The 22,221-nt window shown below is 44.2% G+C and overlaps 1 protein-coding gene across 1 annotated transcript in view; it reads right to left on the bottom strand.

The window, feature by feature from the left end:
• C5H6orf118 (chromosome 5 C6orf118 homolog) overlaps positions 1–21,505 on the bottom strand; it is a 34,068-nt gene extending 12,563 nt beyond the window's left edge. Inside the window, exons 1-4 of the mRNA XM_046006839.1 lie at positions 21,481–21,505; positions 12,378–13,051; positions 11,386–11,508; positions 9,985–10,044 (exon numbers count right to left, since the gene is read on the bottom strand). Coding sequence (XP_045862795.1) covers positions 9,985–10,044; positions 11,386–11,508; positions 12,378–13,051; positions 21,481–21,505 — 882 coding nt within the window. The remainder of the gene's footprint in view (positions 1–9,984; positions 10,045–11,385; positions 11,509–12,377; positions 13,052–21,480) is intronic.
• Positions 21,506–22,221: the final 716 nt, after the last annotated feature.

Below are 22,221 nucleotides of genomic sequence, written 5' to 3'. Positions count from 1 at the left end.
ATCCCCATACCAGTTGGCTTGGAAAGCAAGTGGGGCTGAATTTCATGAGTTCTTGCAACTAGTGGGGCTTAAAGCCTAAAGTTTTAAAGGTCAGTGTGCCTGGTTCAGGGAGAGCTCCAAGGTCATTGGGGCTACTCCAGGAGACAAGGCAGGGTAAGCAGCCTGCAGAGATACAGCATGGGAACAGCAATCCAAAGAGTGCCTGGAGCACATAATGGGGAGGTTATTTGCTCATTTTGGAGTGTGTCCGAGAGAGGAAGTGTTCACAGAGAGACCCCTCTGGGAACAAAGGAACTGACAAGCACCATTTCCTTTACAACCCTCAGCATAAGCACAGGGCCACCTTCAGGAACCAGTGCCACTTGGACACTCTTTACCTAACTTGCTTACCAAGCTCTGCCCCAGTCCCCTATACTTCAGTGGAACCCATTATCCCAGCCACATTTTCCATGGTCCCAGTACAATGCATCTCCTCCCCCAGAAGAATAGCCTAAACCCCTGACAACACCACATCTCCCAATCTGGGAGTTTTTCAGAGCCTCAGTGCCAATGTTAGTGGTGACAAGTCTCATTTCAAAAGCAGAATACACTTAGCTAAAATGCACCACATTGGGGCACCTGGGTGGCTCAGTGGGTTAAAGCCTCTGCCTTCGGCTCAGGTCATGATCCCAGGGTCCTGGGATCGAGCCCTGCATCAGGATCTCTGCTCAGTGGGGAGCCTGCTTCCTCCTCTCACTCTGCCTGCCTCTCTGCCTACTTGTGATCTCTGTCTGTCAAATAAATAAATAAATAAATCTTTAAAAAATAGATAAATAAAATGCACCACGTTCAAGCAAGGGACAAAACACTGCCCACAATAGGCAAAGAGAGCCTCTGCAGACAACTGGCCTAAAGGATAAAGCAGCCAGGAAAAATCAGCAGAGTGCATGAAGCACACATTGGAGACACTCTGAAGTGCCAGGACTTGTGGAATAGGACACAGTAAATGACAGGGCACTATAGGACTCTTCTTCATAAGGCCATTAACCTCAAGAACAGGGAGATGTAGCTGACTTTTCTAACACAGAGAAACAGGAATAGACAAAATGAGAAGACAAAAGAGAAGACAAAACGAGAAGAGTTTGTGCCAGATTGAAAGAACAAGATAAGGCCACAGTCAGAGATCTAAGATACAGATATAAATAACATGCCTAAAGGAGTATTTAAAGTAACTATCATAAAGATATTCACTGGACTTGAGAAAAGAATAGAAGACAGAGTGAAGGAAAGTAGTCAAGCTGAACAAAAGAGAGTAAAAAGACTTATGCAAAATGAGAATAGACTTAGGAAACTCAGTGACTCCATCAAATATAATAACATTCATATTATAGGGATCCCAGAAGCAAGACAGAGAAAAGGGGACAGAAAAATTATTTGAAGAAATAATAGCTGAAATTTTCCCTAATCTGGGGAGGGAAACAGACATTCAGATCCATTAGGCACAGAGAACACCCAACAAAATAATTTTTTTTTTAATTTTAAACACTCAACAAAATAAAAATTAAAAAAATTTTTTTTAAGTTTTTAAAAAGTATATCCACACCAAGACATATTGTAATTAAAGCGGGTAAAATGTAGTGATAAAGAAAAAAAAATTAAAGCATCAAGACATATGTAGACAGTTACATATAGGGGAAACCCCACAAGGTTATCAGTGGATTTTTCAGTAGAAACTTTGCAAGCCAGAAAGGGGTGGCATGAAATATTCAAAGTGTTGAATGGGGAAAATCTGTAGCTAAGAATACTTTATTCAGCAAGGTTATAATTCAGAATAGAAGGAGAGATAAAGAGTTTCCCAGACAAATAAAAAATAAAGGAGTTCATGACCACTAAACCAGCCCTACAAGAAATATTAAAAGGGACACTTTGAGTGTAAAGAAAAGACAAAAAGTGACAGTATCAAAAGTAGGAAACACAAAAGCAGTACAAACAAATATTTCTATAAAAAGTCAGTCAAGGAATTCACAAAATAAAAGAATGTAAGTCATGACACCATATATCTAAAATGTGGGAAGAAGAGGACTAAAGAATGTGTTCAAACTTAAACAATAATCAACTTAATATAGACTGCTATATGTAGATGTTATATGCAAACCTCATGGTAACCACAAATCAAAAACCAGCAATAGATATACAAAGAATAACAAAATCCAAATGTATCACTAAGTAAACCAACAAACTATGAAAGAAGAAAGGATCAGAAAAAAATTTCAGAAACAAAGACAAAATAAGTAATAAAATGGCAATATATACATATCTATCAATAGTTACTTTGAATGTAAGCGGACTAAATGCTCCAATCAAAAGACATAGGATGACAGAATGGATAAAAAACAAGACCCAGCTATATGCTACCTACAGGAGACTCATTTCAGACCTAAAGACACCTGCAGATTGAAAGTGAGGGGATGGAGGAATATTTATCATACAAGTGAGTATCAAAATAAAACTGGAATAGCAATGCTTACATCTATATATATATATATATATATATATGTGTGTGTGTGTGTGTGTGTGTGTGTTTTAAGATTTTATTTATTTATTTGACAGAGAGATAGAGAGTACAACTAGGCAGAGTGGCAGGGAGAGGGAGAACCAGGTTCCCATCTAGCAGGGAGCCCAATGTGGGACTTGATCCCAACCCCCTGTGATCATGACCTGACCCGAAGGCAGCCGCTCAACTGACTGAGCTAGCCAGGTGCCCCAGACAATATAGATTTTAAAACAAAGACTGTAAAAAGAGACAAAGAAAGACAGTATATAGTAACAAAAGGGGGTAATCTAATAAGAAGACATAACAATTATAAATATTTATGCACCCAACATGGGAGCATGCAAATACATAAAACAGTTAATAATGAACATAAGGGAACTAATTGATAGTAATACAATAATAGTAGGGGACTTTAACACTCCACTTACATCAATGGACAGATCATCCAATCAGACAATCAACAAGAAAACAATGGCATTGAATGACACATTGGTCCAGGTAGATTTAAGAGATATATTTTTAACATTCTATCCTAAAACATCAAAATACACATTCTTCTCAGGTGTACATGGAACATTCTCCAGAACAAATCACATATTGGGCCACAAAACAAGTATCAACAGTTCAAAGAGATCAAAGTCATACAATGCAGCTTTTCTGATCACAATGCACTGAAACTAGAAATCAAACACAAGAAAAAAAATCTGGAGGGGCACCTGGGTGGCTCAGCGGGTTAAAGCCTCTGCATTCGGCTCAGGTCATGATCCCAGGGTCCTGGGATCAAGCCCCGCATCGGGCTCTCTGCTTGGCTGGGAGCCTGCTTCCTCCTCTCTCTCTCTCTCTGCCTGCCTCTCTGACTGCTTGTAATCTCTATCTTTCAAAAAAATGAATCTTTAAAAAAAAAAAAAAAAAAAAAGAGAGAAGAAAAAAATCTGGAAAGACTACAAATAATAGGATGCTAAATAACATGCTACTACACAATTAATAGGTCAACCAAGAAATCAAAGAAATCCAAAAGTACATGGGAATAAATGAAAATGAAAACACATGGTTCAAAATCTCTGGGAGACAGTAAAAGCTCTTCTAAGAGGGAAGTTTATAGCAATACAGGCCTACCTCAAAAGGCAAAAAATCTCAAATAAACAACCTAACCTTATACCCAAAGGAGCTAGAAGAAGAGCAATAAACAAAACCAAAAAATAGAAGAAGGAAAGAAATAATAAAGATTAGATCAGAAATAAATGATATAGAAAAAGAAAGGAAGGAAGGAAAAAGAAAGTGTAGAACAAATCAATGAAATCAGGAGCTGGTACTTTGAAAAAAAAAAACTAACAAAAAATGTTAAATAAAACTATATAGGATGCCTGGGTGTCTTCGTTGGTTAAGCCTCCAATTCTATTTTTTTTTAAGATTTTATGCATTTATTTGAGAACGTGTGAGCAAGAGATTAAGAGAACAAGTTGGGGGAGAGGGACAGAGGGAGAAGCAGACACCCTAAAGAACAGGGAGCCTGACGTGTGATTTGATCCCAGGACACCCATATCATGACCTGAGCCAAAGATAGATGCTCAACCAACTGAGCCACCAAGGTGCCCCCTTTTTCTTTGCTTTTATCTTTTCTTTTCTTTATTTTATTTTTTTAAGCCTCCAGCTCTTGATTTTGGCTCAGGTCATGATCTCAGAGTTGTGAGATTAAGCCTCATGTCAGGCTCTGTGCTCAGGGAATCTGCTCAAGATGCTCTATCTCCCTCTCTCTCTCAAAACAAATAAATAAATCTGTAAAAATAAGTAAGTAAGTAAGTAAAATTACAAATGAAAGAGAAGGAAGAACCAACAATATCACAGAAATACAAACAGTTACAAGAGAATATTGTGAAAAACTATATGCCAACAGATCAGACAACCTAAAAGAAATGGATAAATTCCTAGAAACATATAACCTACTGAAGCTGAAGCAGGAAGAAATAGAAAAATTGTATAGACTATGCGCCAGAAAGGAGACTGAATCAGTAATCAAAAAACCCTCAACAAACCAAAATCCAAGATTGGTTGGCTTCATAGCTAAATTCTACCAAAATTTTCAAGGAGAGTTAACACTATTTCTCAAACCATTCCAAAAAATGGAAGAGGGGGGAAAACTTCCAAATTCATTCTATGAGGCCAACATTATCCTGATACCCAAAGAAGATAAAGACACCACCAAAACCAAAACAAAACAATATGGTTGATGAACATAAATGTAAAAATACTCAACAGGGACACCTAGTGGCTTAGTCAGTTAAGTGTCTGCCTTCAGCTCAGGTCATGATCCAACGTCCTGGGATAGAGTCCCACAAGAGACACCTTGCTCAACTGGGAGTCTGCTTCTCCCTCTGCTCCTCCCCCAACCCCACTCATTTCTCTCCCTCTCTCTCTGACAAATAAATAAGTAAAATCTTTAAAAAATTCCTCAACAAAATGCTAGCAAACCAAATCCAACAATACATTTGAAAAATCATTCACCACAATCAAGAGGGATTTATTCCCAATATGCAAGCATAGTTCAATATTTGCAAATCAATGTGATACATCATATCAATAAAAGGGTAAAAACCATGAGATTATTTCAATAGATCCAGAAAAAAAGCATTTGACAAAGTATAACATCCATTCATGATAAAAGCCCTCAAGTAGGTTTATAGAAAACAAACCTCAACATAATGAAGGCCATATATTTAAAATATATATATATCCCACACTACTCATCGGGGAAAAACTGAGAGCTTCCCCTCCAATGTCAGTAACAAGACAAGGATGTCTACTCTCACCACTTTTATTCAAAATAGAACTAGAATTCCTAGCCACAACAATGAAACAAACAAACAAACAAACAAATAAATAAAAAAAAGGTATCCAAACTGGAGAAGTAAAACCCTCACTATTTGTAGATGCCATGATACTCTATATAGAAGACCCTAAAGATCACCAAAAAACTACTAGAACAGATAAAGGAATTCTATAAAGTTGCAGGATACAAAATTGATGTGCAGAAATCTGTTGTATTTCTATATGCTAATGATGAAGCAGCAGAAAAACTAAGAAGAAAAGCCCTTTTACAATTGCACCAGAAATAATAAGACACCTTGAATAAACCTAACCAAAGAGGTAAAAGACCTGTACTTTGAAAACTAAAATATTGATGAAAGAAATTGAAAAGGACACAAAGAAATGGGAAGAGATTCCATGCTCATGGATTGGAAGATGAAATATTTTTGAAGTGTTTATACTACCCAAAGCAATCTACAGATTTAATACAAACCCTACCAAAATAGCAATAGCATTTTCCACAGAACTAGAATTTTTAAAATCCTAAAATTTATTTGAAATCACAAAAACCCCAATTGCCAAATCAATCTTGAAAACAAAAAGCAAAAGAATGAATACTGTTACGCTGAAAAAATAAATAAAATGAAGAAAAAAAAAGAAAAAGAAATATGGCACGAGAATCTAAAAACAAAGCTGGAGGTCTCACAATTCCAGATTTCAAGTTATATTACAAAGCTGTAGTAATCTATACAGTCTAGTATTGGCACAAAAATAGACACATGGCTCAACACAACAACAGGAAGCCCAGAAATGAACCCACAATTATATGGTTGATTAATCTTTGACAAAGCAGGAAAGAAGAGCCAATAGGAAAAGGATAATCTCTTCAATAAACAGTGTTGGGAAAACTGGACAGCTACATTGAGAACAAAGGAAACTGGACCACTTTCTTACACCATATGCAAAAATAAGCTCAAAATGGATTAAAGAGGGGCGCCTGGGTGGCTCAGTTGGTTAAGCGTTTTCCTTTGACATGGGTCATGATCCCAGGGTCCTGGGATGGAGCCCCAAGTTGGGCTCCCTGCTCAGTGGGTAACCTGCTTCTCCCTCTCCCGCTCCCCCTGCTTGTGTTCCCTTTCAAGCTGTTACTCTCCATATATATATCAAATAATAAATAAAATCTTCAGAAGAAATGGATTAAAGACCTAAATATGAGACCTGAAGTAATAAAAGTCCTAGAAGAGAGCATAGGCAGTAAGGTCTCTGACATTGACCTTAGCAACATTCTTCTAGGTCTGCTTCCTGAGGCAAGGGAAATAAAAGCAAAAATAAACTATTGGCACTATACCAAATAAAGCTTCTGTACAGTGAAGGAAACAATCAACAAAAATAAAGACAGCCTACGAAACAGGAGATGATACTTGCAAATGACATATCGAACGAGGGGTTGGTATCCAAAATATGTAAAGAACTTATACTCAACACTCGAAACTCAACTCAACAACTCAGCACTCAACAAAACACTCGAGTGTTTTTCAACACTCGAAAAACCAAATAATCCCATTCGAAATGGGCAGAAAGGGAGTGCCTGGGTGGGGAAGTCAGTTAGGGATCTGACTCTTGGTTTCAGCTCAGGTCGTGATCTCAGAGTCGTGGAACTGAGGTCCACATTGGGCTCCACACTCAGCATGGAGTCTGCTCGAGATTCTCTCTCTCTCCCTCTGCCCCTCCTGATCGTGCACTCTCTCTCTCAAATAAATAAATAATTCTTTTTTAATGGGCAGAAGAAATGAATGACATTTCTCCAAAGAAGACATCCAGATAGATGGCCAAGAGACATGAAGAGATGCTCCACACTACTCACCATCCGGGAAATGCAAAATAAAAATTATAATGAGGTATCACCTCACACCTATCAGAATGGCTTAAGTCAATGACACAAGAAACAAGATATTGGTGGATTTGTGGAGAAAGGGGAATGCTGTTACACTGTTGGTGGGAATGTCAACTGGTGCAGCCAGGCTGGAAAACAGTTCGGACATTCTGCGAAAGGTTAAAAATAGAGCTACACTACAATCCAGTAATTGAGGTACTGGGTATTTACCCAAAGAATACAAAACACTAATGTAGAGAGAGACATGCACCCCAATGTTTACAGCAGCACTATTTACAACAGCTGAATTATGGAAGTAGCCCAAGTACCCATAGACTTACAAATGGATAAAGAAGATGTGGTGTCTAGATATACAATGGAGTATTACTCAGCCATAAAAAAGAACGAAACCTTGCCGTTTGCACCTACATGGATGGAGCTAGAGAGTATAATGCTGAGTGAAAAAAATCCACCAGAGAAAGACAAATACCATATGATCTCACTTGTATGTGGAATTTAAGAAAGAAAACAAACAAGGAAAGGGGGCAAAAGACAGCAATAAGCCAAGAAACAGACTCTTAACTACAGAGAAATGATGGTCCCCAGAAGGACAGGGGTGGGGAGGTGGGAGACATAGGGGATGGAGATTAAGGAGCACACCTGTCCTGAGGACCACCGAGTGGTGTATGGAAATGATGAATCACTATCTGGTACACCTGAAATGACAATTATACTGTATGTTAGCTAACTGGAATTAAAATTAAAAGTAAAATAACTCCAGAGGAAAAGAATTAAGAAGTAAATCAGAACTGGCCTTGTAACGCTGTGAGTTTTCTCAGATACAAAGAAGCTATACTTCCCAATTTATAAGATTGGACGTTTAAACTTTACGGAATTCAAGAAGTCAAGAGTAGTTGTAGGAGTGTCACTCTTCCTTTTCAGGACTGAGAGAGTTACTCCTGAAGGCTGTTCTCCTCACTGGAACCTTCACACGTGTGAACGCTAGCCCGGAGGGAGTCCCCGGGCCTGTGAGCTGGGGGACGGGAGCCCTGTGGCTAGCCGGAAAGTGCTAACTCGCCACTTTGGGTGCTTACTGTCTCTGGCTTGTTTCCATCACTGGAAATCATATAGAGAATTTTAGCGTTTTTGGTCCTTGGTAAAACCTAGAAGACATTTGTGATGTTACAAAACGGAAGGTTTTCGGTTTTTCTTTTCTTTCTTTTTTTTAATCTAAGAAGTTGTGAATGTTGTTAATCATTTAGCAGTTGCAATAAATGTAGAGGAAACCCCCCCAAAAAAAAATCACATCACAGTGCCTTCTTCATGCTTTCCCTAAGGGTACCAAATGCACCTGCTCCCTGGTAATTCCTGACAGAGCGCCACTTACATTCCCAAACTGTTTCCACATGGATACTTTAGTGGTTTGGGAACATTGTCAGCGTGTCACCGTATGCCCCACACCCAACTCTGCCTCCTGCTTTTGTGTCTGGGTCCAAATTCCTCTTTTCTCATCAGGACGCCGGTCGCTGGATTAGGAACACACCCACACAACGACTTCATCCCCACTTGATTACACTGGCACAGACCCTATTTCCCAGGAAGGTCACACTCACAGCTTCCAAGCCGACACAATTTTTTGGAGGGCACTACTCAGCCATGCACAGCACCCCCATGGGGGATATGCAGGCAAGGCGTGTAATCCAGGCCACCGAGTGGCGCAGGTGAGATGATGACTACTACTACTGAGCTACTCCAGTAGCTGAAGTTTAATGAAGGACAGCGTAAAAAAAGGTGTTGGAAACTCTATTTTGAGATATTTATGGAACTTTTTCTAAATTTTATATCATTGTCATAACAAATTACCATAAATTTTGTGGCTTAACATAAACCTATCACCGCTGTTCTGTAGGGCAGGAGTCTGGGTTCGCTCTGTTGGGCCCTGCTAGGGTCTCCCTGGGCTGAAATCAGGGTGCCGGCTGGGTACCTTCCTTTCTCAAGGGTCTAGGGCAGAATCTCCTCCAGGATCCCTCAGTGGCTGGCAGGACCCACTTCCTTGCGGTTGTAGGACTGAGCTCCCGTCCTTGCTGGCTGTCAACTCCTAGACACCTCTCTCTAGTCTCTGTATGTAGGTCCTCCATACCAGAGCCCCCAATGGCTGTGGAACCCTCCTCTTCCAGGACATCTCTCTGACTCCTGCTCCGCCGCTTCTCCCTTCTGAGCCCAGCCAGAGAAGGTTCTCTGCTCTGAGGGACCCCTGTGATCAGATTGGGCCCATCCAGGTATTCTGGAAAATCTCCCTGTTTTTAGATCTGTAATCTGCTCACTCTGGACACCTAAGTGTTAATGTCCAGCAGGAAGCTGGAAACAAGTATAACCTAGAACCCCCCAGGAGATATCTGGGTGACATACACAGAGCTGGGGGTCAGCAGGGCAGGGTGTGCACATGTAGCTCATAACCAGGGCAAGAGGGAGAAAAGAGAGGGACAATGCCGAGGGAAACAGCCCGGTGAGCACTGGGCTACGGAAGGGAGGAGCCAGAGAGGTCACTGACGATGGGTGGCCAGAGACGTTGGCAAAGCCCAGGAGCTGTGTATGCTGCCTACCATCCCACCACTCAATCTCCTGTGGGCAGGAGGTAAATTCTTTACCCATGGTGTCCTTCAGCTGTAGAGACACAAATGGGGCTTCTTGGATTCAGAATGCTTTCTCCTACTCATGAAACAGGAAGAAATGGGGTAGTCTCTATTCAGACACCTGGAGGATCGGCTGTTACCTTGTCCTGGGACGTGGCCTGGGACTTCAGAAGGATTGCCATGTAGAGTTCATATTCATCCTGTACCAAAAAAAGAAAAGAAAAGAAATCCATTGAAAATGTGTTATATCACCACAGTTTCTTCGCAGGGACAAATAATATGGAAGTTAAGGGTGTCAGTTTAGATCATTTTTAAAACTACAAAATGTTCCTTCAGTATATAAACCCACAGAACACACAATGAAGTGTATAAAATCTCACCAACTTCAAAGCACATTTGAGCGTGAACTATTGATCACCTCAGAATAGCTTCCTAAAATACCTTGACACGCATACAACATGTGATCTCCTGCCATACAGAGGCTCAGTGAGTCCTGCCCACCTGCCAGGACTCACTGGGTTCCATGGCCATTGGGGGCTCTGGGATGGAGGACCTATGTACAGGGACTAGAGAGAGGTGCTCCCTAGGGATGGAGACGTTCTCTGGAGAACAGGCTACTGTATGGCTGCTCTTAAGCATTCCTTGTCATCAGGACTTAGGCAATAGCAAGATCTGGAAGGAATCTCCATAATACCCATCACTCTTTTACCCCTATCCCCACCTCTTTCCTCTCTGAAACCCTTAGTTTGTTTCACAGGGTCCATAGTCTCTCATGGTTTATCTCCCTCTCTGATTCCTCTCCCTTCACTGGGTGTTAGACCTAACTAATGAATCACTGAACACTACTTCAAAAACTAATGATATACTGTACAGTGAGTAACTGAACATAAATAAATAAATACACACATACACACATACACACAAGATCTGGAAGCAACCTCTTTTCAACTCAGTTTTGATATGAAGGTCACTTTCATCATGAAATCACAGCAAATTTATAATTCCATAAGAATGTATATGAAATAATTACACATACTTATAAAAATTTAAATGTTACGGGGGCGCCCTGGTGGCTCAGTGGGTTAAAGCCTCTGCCTTTCGCTCAGGTCATGATCCCAGGGTCCTGGGATCGAGCCCCGCATCGGGCTCTCTGCTTGGCAGGGAGCCTGCTTCCTCCTCTCTCTCTCTCTGCCTGCCTCTCTGCCTACTTGTGATCTCTATCTGTCAAATAAATAAATAAAATCTTTAAAAAAAAATTTAAATGTTACATATGTGCAATTTAGAAAAACCTATAAATAATTGGGAGGTTTTAGTGGGGGGGGATGGGTTTGAGGAGTGAGCTAGCTGGTTATTTATTCACATGGTCCACTTGTAACTGATGTGGCTATATGCACATTACTTTGAGTCTGTGAGTGATTTTCATCATCTGTAGGATGGAGGCCATAATACTTGGCAGAATTTCTGGGAGAATTGAGACTGTGTGTGCAGAACATCGTGTGTGGCTCCCAGTGGTTATGTGGGAAACAAACATTTTTTATTACCTTGACTTCTTTCAAGATGTCACCAAATATCAAAGAACTATTGCAAATATCTTCAAAGACTTCTCCGAAGATGTGCAGTCTGTTGAACTGCTGAGGTTCGCATACACACACTTTCTGGAGCTCCTGGTAGAAAAACAGAACCTGTCATTTCAGGATGTCTTCATTTTCCTTTCCAAGTAACTTCTCAGGTGGAGTAATAAGAATTTCCACGGGGCTTTCTACTAGAGAGCCCAGCTCCCACCACCCCAGAGTTGGGTCTGGGGCAGAGCCAGGTAGCAAACCAAGGGGCATCTGATTCCATCTGAGCAGTGCTGAGAAGGTCTGATTGCATGGTTGTCAAAGGTATTGATCTACGTTTTCTTTATTCCCTCCCTTACACACTGTACTTGAGGACACCACATCCACAACATCCCCAGGGTCTTCCTCTTTCCATTAGTCCTCTCAGCCAAAACCCTCATCAGATTTGGTTATTTCTCAGCTATGCTGCTATTTCTTCCCTTCCTGCATTTTCACACTTGCATCACATCCATGGTCCCTGTGGACGACTCACAGCCCCCGGGGAGTTCACCAAAGCTCCTCCCATCATGCTAACCACATTCCACAGACATGGGTGACTCTTGGCAGACTGTACGTAAATTACCTAGCCATCTACTCCTACCTCACTCTCCCCGCACATGCTTCCATGGTGAGTTAGGCAAACCTTTCCTCAGATGTGTCTGCTATCCATGAACATTGTATACCACAGCTACCAGGCAGTATCTGATGCCCTGCTTATGAAGTTGCCTCCAACTGACCCGTTTCCAGACTTAGCCTTCCTTTACTTCTCCCTGTTATCCTCTACCTCGTGTCAGAGATTCTCAGCAACTGCTAGGTACACTCTTTTCTACCTGGAAATGTAAAGGAGGTGCCTGAATGCAGGTCTCCACCCATGACATTTAGACACCAGGAACTACAGCAGTGTGACCGTGGTACAGCAGAATCCTCCTCCTCACCTGTTCCAACTTCTTTTCATGGCAGATCGCTGCCTTTCTCCCAGTGAAATCGTGCTTCATGAGATCTTGCTTTGCAAGAACTTCTTTTTGGAAGCACAGGAACTTTCTGTACTTGTCTGTCTTTGTAACACCATCTAGGTAGGAGCTGATGTACTGGTACTTATCCTTGGGTGGGGGAGACATCACACACTGACGGCTGGACTCCACTGTTCTGTACTTGAGAACCTTCATCTCTGGCAATCTCAGCTCTTCTCTCCTCCGTAGTTCTGCAGAAGCCTCTTTTCCTGGAGCCTTCCCTGGAATGAAGTCCTCTTCTGAAGTGCAGGAAATAGGCTCCAGAGGGTCCAAATACCTGAATAGTGGTGTGGTCTGGACATCTTTTGGACTCAGAGCTGTATTGATGGTAAAATAAGCCAAAGCATCTTTCATCTTTGCAATCTTCTTTTCAGATGGTTTCTCTACTTTGAAGATTTTTTCCCCTTTTGGTCTATTGGCATTGGGCCAGTGAGAGAGGATTGTCTCAGGAGGCCTGTAGAGCTTATTGGAATTCAAGTGCCCAGAGGTGTAGAGATAGATGTCATCTCTGTGATCTTTCTGAAGTTTGTTCAAAAGTTTTGTTAGATTGCATAAAGGCCTATCACCTTGCACCCCACAGTGTTTCCATCTCACGTAAACTGGTCAGAAGAGATAATAAGATTATTAAATGTTAGTTCCACAATAAGACAACAAAACAGCTGTGTGCATTTGCTGAGCATGCATATCCCATTCCCGGAGGAGGGGCCAACAGACACAGACAGAAAACAACACAAAAGCCAGGCCTAGCAGCAAACGGGGGGCTGCTAGATACACGGGATACACAGCTCTGATCAGAAAGCCCAGGGGCCTGCAGGGATGCCTGGCTGGCTGCTTAGTTCATACAGCGTGCAACTCCTAATCTTGGGTTGTAGTTTCGAACCCCATGTTGGGTGGGGAGATTACTTAAAAATAAAATCTGGAAGGGAGGGAGGGAGAGAAGGCGAGAGGGTGGAGGAAAGGAAGTCAGTCAGTCAGTCAGTCCAGGGCCCTTCAAAGCCAGGAAGGAAGAGGAAGGGATTTTTGATTCAACACAAGGTCTCTTACTATCGTAGCAAAAATTCTGAAAGGAAAGTTTAACAGTGTAATTATAATTCCTAATGATGGCGCTTAGAGACATTCACCCCTAGGAAATAAAGACAGGTGTTTTTCTTTCTCTCTTCATATTGAAATGACTCAGAGTCCCTGATCAAACCCCTCAGTGACTGCTGAGCCAGGCACCCCCTCTCCTCCCATCCCCACTTGTAGGAAGATAAGGAGTAAGCTGATGAGGATCCCAGCTCCTTCCACAAAGGGCCCTGCTTCTCATACTTCCCAGTGGTAGGGTCCAAGTGGGCACATGGTCCAGGACATGAAACTGTAAAAACCTGAATTTTTGAGTCAGTTTCCTGGCCACGTGATCTCAAAGAGCTTACATAATCTCTCTGAATCATAGTTTCTCCCTCTGCAAGATCAAGATAATCATCCTACTCAAAGGGATTGATTGGCAGCTAAATGGAATCGTATTTGACAGAGAGGCCCATGGTCTGAAACAGACACTCCATAAGTGGTATCTATTTTTAAGAAAAGATTCTAGGATAGGGGACACCTTCTGAAATGCTTCTGGTAAACATGAGTTGGCCCAGACTTCAACAAGGGAAAGGAGATTTCTTTTTGGCCATGCATTGTGAGGGCCACAGAGCAGCTAGCCCATAGCATCACCTTCCCAGAGAACCCTGGAGGAACAAATAAGCAGATCCTCTGCCCCCAGCATGTGACCTGAGCTGGGAAGGGCACTGGCAGCAGAGTGGTAAAGCAGATCCACCAGAGGCCTCAAAGGCCCCTTCTGAACTCCCACAGACCACGCATTACTCAGGCTGTCTGGTCCTTACAAGGATTCCATTTGTGACTGGTTTTGTCTCCATTTTGTAAAAGGGAAGCTGAGAAGGAGTTCTGGGACTCATTCAGGTCCAGACACCTAACTAATAGCAGAACTGATTCCTGAATACAACATTTTTAACCGAACTGCTAGGTCATCTCTCTCATTCCACAAGGGCCTGACCAACACAGGGGAGGACTTTCTGGGAACCAAGCCACATCCAAATCCATTTCCCTGGCCAATCCGTGTCTGAAGTAATGATGATAAATCAGGATACGTGGTTTCCTCTGTTTTCACCTAAGAAAAGAAAAAAGGCCTGGAGAATATGAAGAAGTAGAATCACTTCTATTATTATGTAACAAATTATCACAAACTTAGTAGCCTCAAACTCATGTATTAGATCACTGCTCTGTAGGTCCAAACTCCAGCATGAAAGGGTTGGGTTCTCGACTCAAGATACTACAACACAGATATCAAAATGTGGGCCTGGTTGAGGTCTTGGAAGCTTTGGGAGAAAATTGGCTTCCAGGCTCATTCCTGTTGTTGACAGAATCCAACACCTTGCGGTTGTAGGACAGATGTCCCCACATCCTGGCTGTTGGTGGGGGTCACTCTAAGCTCCCAGTGGCTGCCCTCATACCTGAACACATGCATCCGCTCATCCCTGAGTCCCCCTCTCATACCTTTCATCCCCCAGACCTCTGACCCCTCCGCCATGGCCAACTTCATGTGATTAGGTCAGGCCCACCCAGCAGGTTTCTTGTCTTGAGGTCACTGTTACTGTGGAACATAGTGCAATCACAGAGCACTCTCTCTTCATGTTCAACGTCTTGAGGATTGCCAAGTATACACCAGAGGTCAGGGAAACTTGAGCCATCTCCAAGTTCTCCCCATCTCAGGATGCTGACGAGCCCAGAGCACAGTCTCCCCTTGCATTGTTCCATGAGGAGACAAATCAACCTTTCCCATCTGTGTGGTCAGATATAAGAGCAAATACTTCCAGCAGTAGGATTCTTGAGAATTTATCCCCATTGATCAGCTTTTTACTTCAAAGAAACCACTTATAAAATGTTAAAATATTAATGAACCATTTTTGAAGACAGTTAATGATTATAATTCATCAAAGGCATAAACATTAAAGAAGACATGTTGTATTTGTTGGGCTTCTCCAGAGGACAGAACCAATAGGAGAGAGAGAGGGAGAACATGTAAAGAGATTTGTCATAAGGAATTGGCTCACTTGGTTGTGGCCGCTGGCACGTCCAGAATCTGCGCGGTCGTTCAACCTGTGGGATACCCACTTCATGCCCAAGGCTTTCTGCTAGAGAATTCCCTCTTGCCCTGGGGAGGTCAGTCTTGATTCTACTAAGGCTTTCAACAGATTAGATGAGGCCCACCCATATTTCATAGAGCAATCTGCTTGACTCAAAGTCAACTGATAAAAATGTTCATTTTTTATTCAACAAACATCCTTAACAGAAATATCCAGAATGAAGTGGGCACCGTGCCCTAGCTGAGGTGACCCCTAAAACCCACCCTCATGCGTGTTACTCCTATTCTCTTTGGAAAGTGGGAGAAGGAGGCAGCTCAGTTGTGCTTATTTTATTTCCAAAAAGGATTTGAAACCCCCAGGAAATGAGAAAAATTATTTTCCTACTTAGATTTTTTTTTCTTTAGATTGCAACAAGACATGCTTCCCTAGATTTAGAGATTCTGGATTCCCAGAATTCTTACAATATGTACCAGGGCTCCCATACTGGCAATAAATATTTTAATTTTTTTCTCTATCTGAAAACATTGTTTGTTATTTGCATATTCTCCCATCTCAATCTGACAGAAAAAGAACAGAAAAGGTTGAAATAATTCATTGGAAAATATGCTTCTTTACCAAATAATCCAGAAACAAATTTGTTTTAAGTAAAACCAATGTTGAATAGATATTGATAAGACATAGTAATAGGTTTTTTGGATTAAGTTGAAATTAATAAATATTTCAAACATTAGCATTTCAAATTTTTAAACACAAGGCATAATTACTGGTGTTTCATCTTTTCCAAGATGAAGCAGTAGGTATTCAATGTCAAAATTACTACAAGTCACTTCCTGTGTTTTGTGGTCTTGGGGAAACCTGGAATCCCATAGAAGATAAACATCTTCTTGGACTGTCTCCCTCGCCTCCAGACTTAAGTTAGCAAACATCCCTTCGTATGTGTTAGAGGCAAGAATTGAGAGAAAAGAGCAGGCCAATCCTGGCCCCACAGACTCCTTTCCCTGTGGGGCACACATGGCCAGAGGAGAGCCCCGAGGCCTTGGGGAACCAGGCAGGCCAGGCTGGATGTTTGAATTCCTTGAAGAATCCACATGGGGCCCCTTCTGTCTGTGCAGAACCTCTTCCTCTGGCTGTCCGGCCCTCCCCCATTTTAATCACCTGTAGGATATTTAAAACTCTCCTCAAGATTGTAAGCTTTCTTTCCAGAACTCTGTGGTTGGCTTTGTACTGGCCACCCACTGTAATATCCTTCCCCTGTGCCTTCTACTTTTTCTCAAGGGAAGAAACTGTTTTATTAACATTGGCATCTTCAGAAAAAGACCAAGAGTAACTAGCTTGCTTCATGAGTAAATGTGGAAAAGAAATCATATTTTTAAAATTAGCATTTTTAAAAGATTGTATTTATTTATTTATTTGACAGAGAGAGAGCAGGAGCTCACAAGCAAGGGGAGTAGGAGTGGGAGAGGGAGAAGCAGGCTCCCTGCTGAGCAAGGAGCTGGATGCAGGACTTGATCCCAGGATCCTGGGATCATGACCTGAGCCAAAGGCAGTTGCTTAACCCACTGAGCCACCCAGGCTCCTATTTTAGAACGTTAAATAATAAGGTCAAATTCTATTCTGTACCACACTGCTGTCTCCCTCAGAGGATTCCTCAGCAGCATGTCAAAGTCCAGTAGAGACTGAGCTACCTGATAGGGAGAATGTACCAGCCATGGGAGAAGCACACATCTCCAGAGTTAGAGCGAGAAGGGAAAAACACACTTTATGGTACTTAACTTAGATGGGTTGGACATGGAAAGCAGATTAATGGGTCCACCCAATTCTATGCTCCTGCCGAAAGGACTTTGCAGATTTCATTACAGTTATGATCTTAGAATGAAGAGATTTTCCAGAATTACCTGGATGGGCCCAATCTGATCACAGGGGCCCCTCACAGCAGAGAACCTTCTCTGGCTGCGCTCAGAAGGGAGGAACTGCCCAGTGGGAGTCAGAGAGATTCCCTGGGAGAGGAGGGTTCCATGGCGGTTGGGGGCTCTGGGATGGAGGACCTGTACAGGGAGCTGACAGCCGGCAAGGACAGGAGCTCAGTCTTACAACTGCAAGGAAGTGGGTCCTGCCAGCCCCTGAGGGATCCTGGAGGAGAGTCTGCCCCAGAGCCTGGAGGAAGGAAGGTACGCAGCCGGCACCCTAGCAGGGCCCAGCAGAGCCGAACCCAGACCCCTGCCCTACAGAACGGCGATAACATTGGTTTGCTTTAAGTCACTGAGTCTGCGGTCGTCTGTCATAGCAGCAGAAGAAACACAGAGCACTGGGAATGTAGGTAGGGTGGTTCCTAGGACGTGTAGGGTCAGAGGGTGATGATGCTGAGATGGGGGTTAGTCGCCAGTGGAAGACGCAGGAAAGTCACTGAATAGCCCTGACAATTCAGGGATAGCCTGAAGTGAGGGGAGTGAGGTGCAGGGGGAGGGGGGCACGCACAGGACACCCACGCCCCCTTCCCAGCCCAAGGATTCCAAACGGAAGAACGCAGTGATACTGCCTAACATTACAGAGGAGAGGCTCCAGCTTCTTCACGTGCATATTAAAGAAAAAATAGCCTCCGAAGGCTGGAAGACTGAAAATCTCCCCCCAGCCCACTGCACAGTCGCTGCACAGCCGGGGTGCCGGGCCTGCACCCTGCAGCTCTGGGGGGACGTGCCTTTGTCTGCACCCGATTTACTTGTAAGAGTTTCATCTGGCAACTCGTTTTCCCTCCTACTTTTCAACTTACGGGAGTTGTACTTACTAAGAAACACCAAAAAAAGACGAGTCCTTCTCTGTTTCCAACCACCGTGTTGCACCGTTGGCCGAGGGCACGCAGTCAGCTTGCAATTTAAATCTTACGGGGCAGTTCTTTTTTTTTTTTTTTTTTTTTTTCTTAAATTCTTTATTAATATATAATGTATTATTAGCCCCAGGGGTACAGGTCTGTGAATCGCCGGGTTTACACACTTCACAGCACTCACCATAGCACATACCCTCCCCAGTGTCCATAACCCCATCCCCCTCTCCCTACCCCCCTCCCCCTGGCAACCCTCATTTGTTTTGTGACATTAAGAGTCTCTTATGGGGGGCGCCTGGGTGGCTCAGTGGATTAAGCTGCTGCCTTCGGCTCAGGTCATGATCTCAGGGTTCTGGGATCGAGCCCCGCATCGGGCTCTCTGCTCTGCAGGGAGCCTGCTTCCTCCTCTCTCTCTGCCTGCCTCTCTGCCTACTTGTGATCTCTCTCTCTGTCAAATAAATAAATAAAATCTTTTAAAAAAATATTTAAAAAAAAAAAGAGTCTCTTATGGTTTGTCTCCCTCCCGATCCCATCTTGTTTCATGTATTCCTTTCCTACCCCCCAAACCCCTCATGTTGCATCTCAACATCCTCATATCAGGGAGATCATATGGTAATTGTCTCTCTCTGATTGACTTATTTCGCCCCACATAATACCCTCTAGTTCCATCCATGTGGACATCCAGATGGCCAACAGACACATGAAAAAGTGCTCCACATCACTCAGCATCAGGGAAATATAGATCAAACCCACAGTGAGATACCACTTCACACCAGTCAGAATGGCTAAAATTAACAAGTCAGGGAATCACAGATGCTGGGGAGGATGCAGAAAAAGAGGAACCCTCCTGCACTGTTGGTGGGAATGCAAGCTGGTGCAGCCCCTCTGGAAAAGAGCATGAAGGTTACAGGGCAGTTCTGGAATGCTGAGTACCGTGCACACAGAGCTTTCGAGGCAAAAGGGGGCTCAGATGTCCTGTGCACGCAGCACCACATCTGTGAGCCCCCACGGGCTCTACCTCCCGCTGCCCGAGCACCCCTGGGCCAGACAGAAGCAAGTGTTGTGTGCAAAACTGAGCCATTAGACGAAAGGCAGGGCCTGAGATGGACCTCACCATGCAGGGGAAGCCCACCGGAAGCCAGGAGGAACTCTGGAAATGCAGGAACAGCGCGCCTGGAAGTCAGTTAGACCACGTGCCCAGAGACCGGACAGACGTGGGCATGTAGAGCCTTTATAAAAACAGGGTTCTCATGCCTGTGAGGACCTATTTAGCCAGAGCGAGTCCATCTTGGGTAAACAGCCATTTTGTTGTTTGTGCAGTAACCTTAAATTGACTCTCCCCCCCAGAGAAACTTACTTAGAAATAAGTCCAGGAAACCAGTAAAGTGTAGTCAGCTAGTTCCTGATACCAGAGCCCAGAATACAAGGATGAGTCAGGTCAGATGGAGACATCTAATCAGTACGAAGAACTGTTTGTAACAGTGAGAAGGTCTTGCCCAAACCTAAATGACTCCATCTTGGGAAGGACGACGATCTTATTATTCACACTGAATGTGTTAACTGACTAAGCCTTCCCAGAAAGTACTGTTTGCAACTGTCCTAGTATGGTGTCATCTTGAGTAACACGTCACCAGACCGGGTGAAACTAGCCAATCAACAAGAGACACACAAACCCGCTGGGTTGAGATACCAAGATATGGGCTGCAGTTTCACCCACTAAAAGGTAGCCTGTAAGATTGGGAGGGTTCGCTCTCTTTGGACGGCCCTGGCCGGTCAGTCTGACTTCTAATGCTTAGCATAGAATAGAGTTTTGCATAACTTTAACTTTGTTTCAGTCTCGTTCCCCTGGCCAATCAGTCTGATTTCTAAGACTTATCATAAAATAAAGCTTTAAATAACTTTCACTTTGTCTCAGTCTTGTTTCGTTTAATAACGGACCTAACAATGCACAGTCAGTGAGTGAAGTCACTGCAGGAGGACCAGACGCCACCCATGGTCAGGAGCTCCTGGGAGAGGAGTGCCCTCGGCCCACTTCACCGCTGGGGAGAGTGAGCCACAGGTGGTTTCCGTCTGGCCTCAGGGGTCAGTCCAGGCTGCCTGTGCGCTGGCTCTCACCGGCCCACGAAGCCAGGCGCGCAGGAGGGGCGCAATGCCCTGCAGGGAGTGGAATTTCTTTCTTTCCTTTTTTTTTTTTTCTTTTAATTTCTCGTGCTTGAGTTTTTTTGGGGGGTTTTATTTTGTTTTTATTTATTTATTTGACAGACAGAAATCACAAGTAGGCAGAGAGGGAGGGAGCTGAGCAGAGAGCCCGATGCAGCAGAGAGCCTCATGCGGGGCTCGATCCCAGGACCCTGAGATCATGACCTGATCCAAAGGCAGAGGCTCAACCCACTGAGCCACCCAGGCGCCCATGGAATTTCTTTCAACATGGTTATAGCTTAGACTCTACGGCTCAGTCCAGCAAGCTTTCTCCCAATTCAAAATTCCTCGGGACCAAGGATCCCGTTTTCAGGCCGCGGTGTGGCGAGAAAGCGACGGCTTCGGGGTCCGGTCCTAGAATCAGAGCCGTAACCCTCGCCTTCGGGGACCGGAAGCTAAATAAACATGACGACTGTCCTGTGGCGCCTGGGGGAGGACGGCAGGGTGGCGGCGTGCCGGGGAGCGTGCCCTCCAGTAGGTGGCTTTTTGGAAAGAGCACTCGGACCAACGTCTAGAAATCTCCCCCTTCATCTCTCCTCCTTCCAGAGGACACACACGTGCGCGCACACCTGCACACACACGGCACGCACACCTGCATGCACAGGTGCGCGCACACCTGCACACACACGTGCACGCACACCTGCACGCACACACGTTACGCACGCGCGCACACGACCTGCTTCCCCAGACTGTGGCTCCCGGGCTTTCGGAGGTGGCACCGCGTCCCCAGACGCAGTTCCACACCCTGGGGACCCGGGGCTGAGGGGCAGCCCCAGCAAGGTTTTCGTTTTCCACCCCGGGTTGGGAGCCGCTCGGGTTCTGGGCAAACCGCACACCCCACAGACCTCAGCCGGCAAACACAGAGCGCTGGGCGCGCACTTACGCTCTGGCTCTGGACCCCCAGCCATCGCCTCGGCGGCCTCAGCTCAGAACTGCGGCCGCGGTTACCGCGGAGACGGACAACATTCCAAGCCCCGCCCCCGATGGGCGGGGTTCCTCTGCTACTGGGCAACCCCCACCTAGCCCCGCCCTCCCAGGACCTCCCTCCTCCTGAACCGGGAGTACCAGGTTTCGGGGCTTATTTTACTTTTTAAATTAAAACACTTTCTTTCATCTGAGAATCATCAAAATGCCCTTGTACTCTAATACTTTACCAAAGCCTAGAGGTCAAAAAAGCAGCTGGTCCTTGGCTGGACATCTTTATAGAGACATTCAGGTTGCACAATGCACACCTATGCAACCGTACCTGGCGTTCTAGCACGTAGTAGGTGCCAGTCCCTAAATGATCATTTAGTTATTTTCCTAGTCCAGAGATGAGATTACGCGAGGTAAAATAACTTGCCCCCATCGGGTAGTTAGCAGAGCAGAAGAATGTAAACGCACATCTGTTTGCAGTCTGTGCTCTCTCCTCAGGCTATGCCATGTGCCAAGGGAAGAAAAGCGAAAAATCTCTAAGTTTCCTATCTTTGAAAACTGTCGTTCTATTTACATTTCTTCCAGCCAGGGAGGATTCGCGTGTCCTGGCATGGTGGCTGCAACTCTCAGACGTGACCTCAGGCGGCCGCTCACTGCTGCCCAGCTCACCGAGGAAGTGGTGACGATAAGGTTAGACAGTGTGTGTGAG

This window comes from Meles meles, chromosome 5 (assembly GCF_922984935.1).
Source record: "Meles meles chromosome 5, mMelMel3.1 paternal haplotype, whole genome shotgun sequence".
Taxonomy (NCBI): Eukaryota; Metazoa; Chordata; class Mammalia; order Carnivora; family Mustelidae; genus Meles; species Meles meles.
Note: the sequence above shows the minus strand (reverse complement) of the source record. Positions and strands in the feature narration are given on the sequence as shown.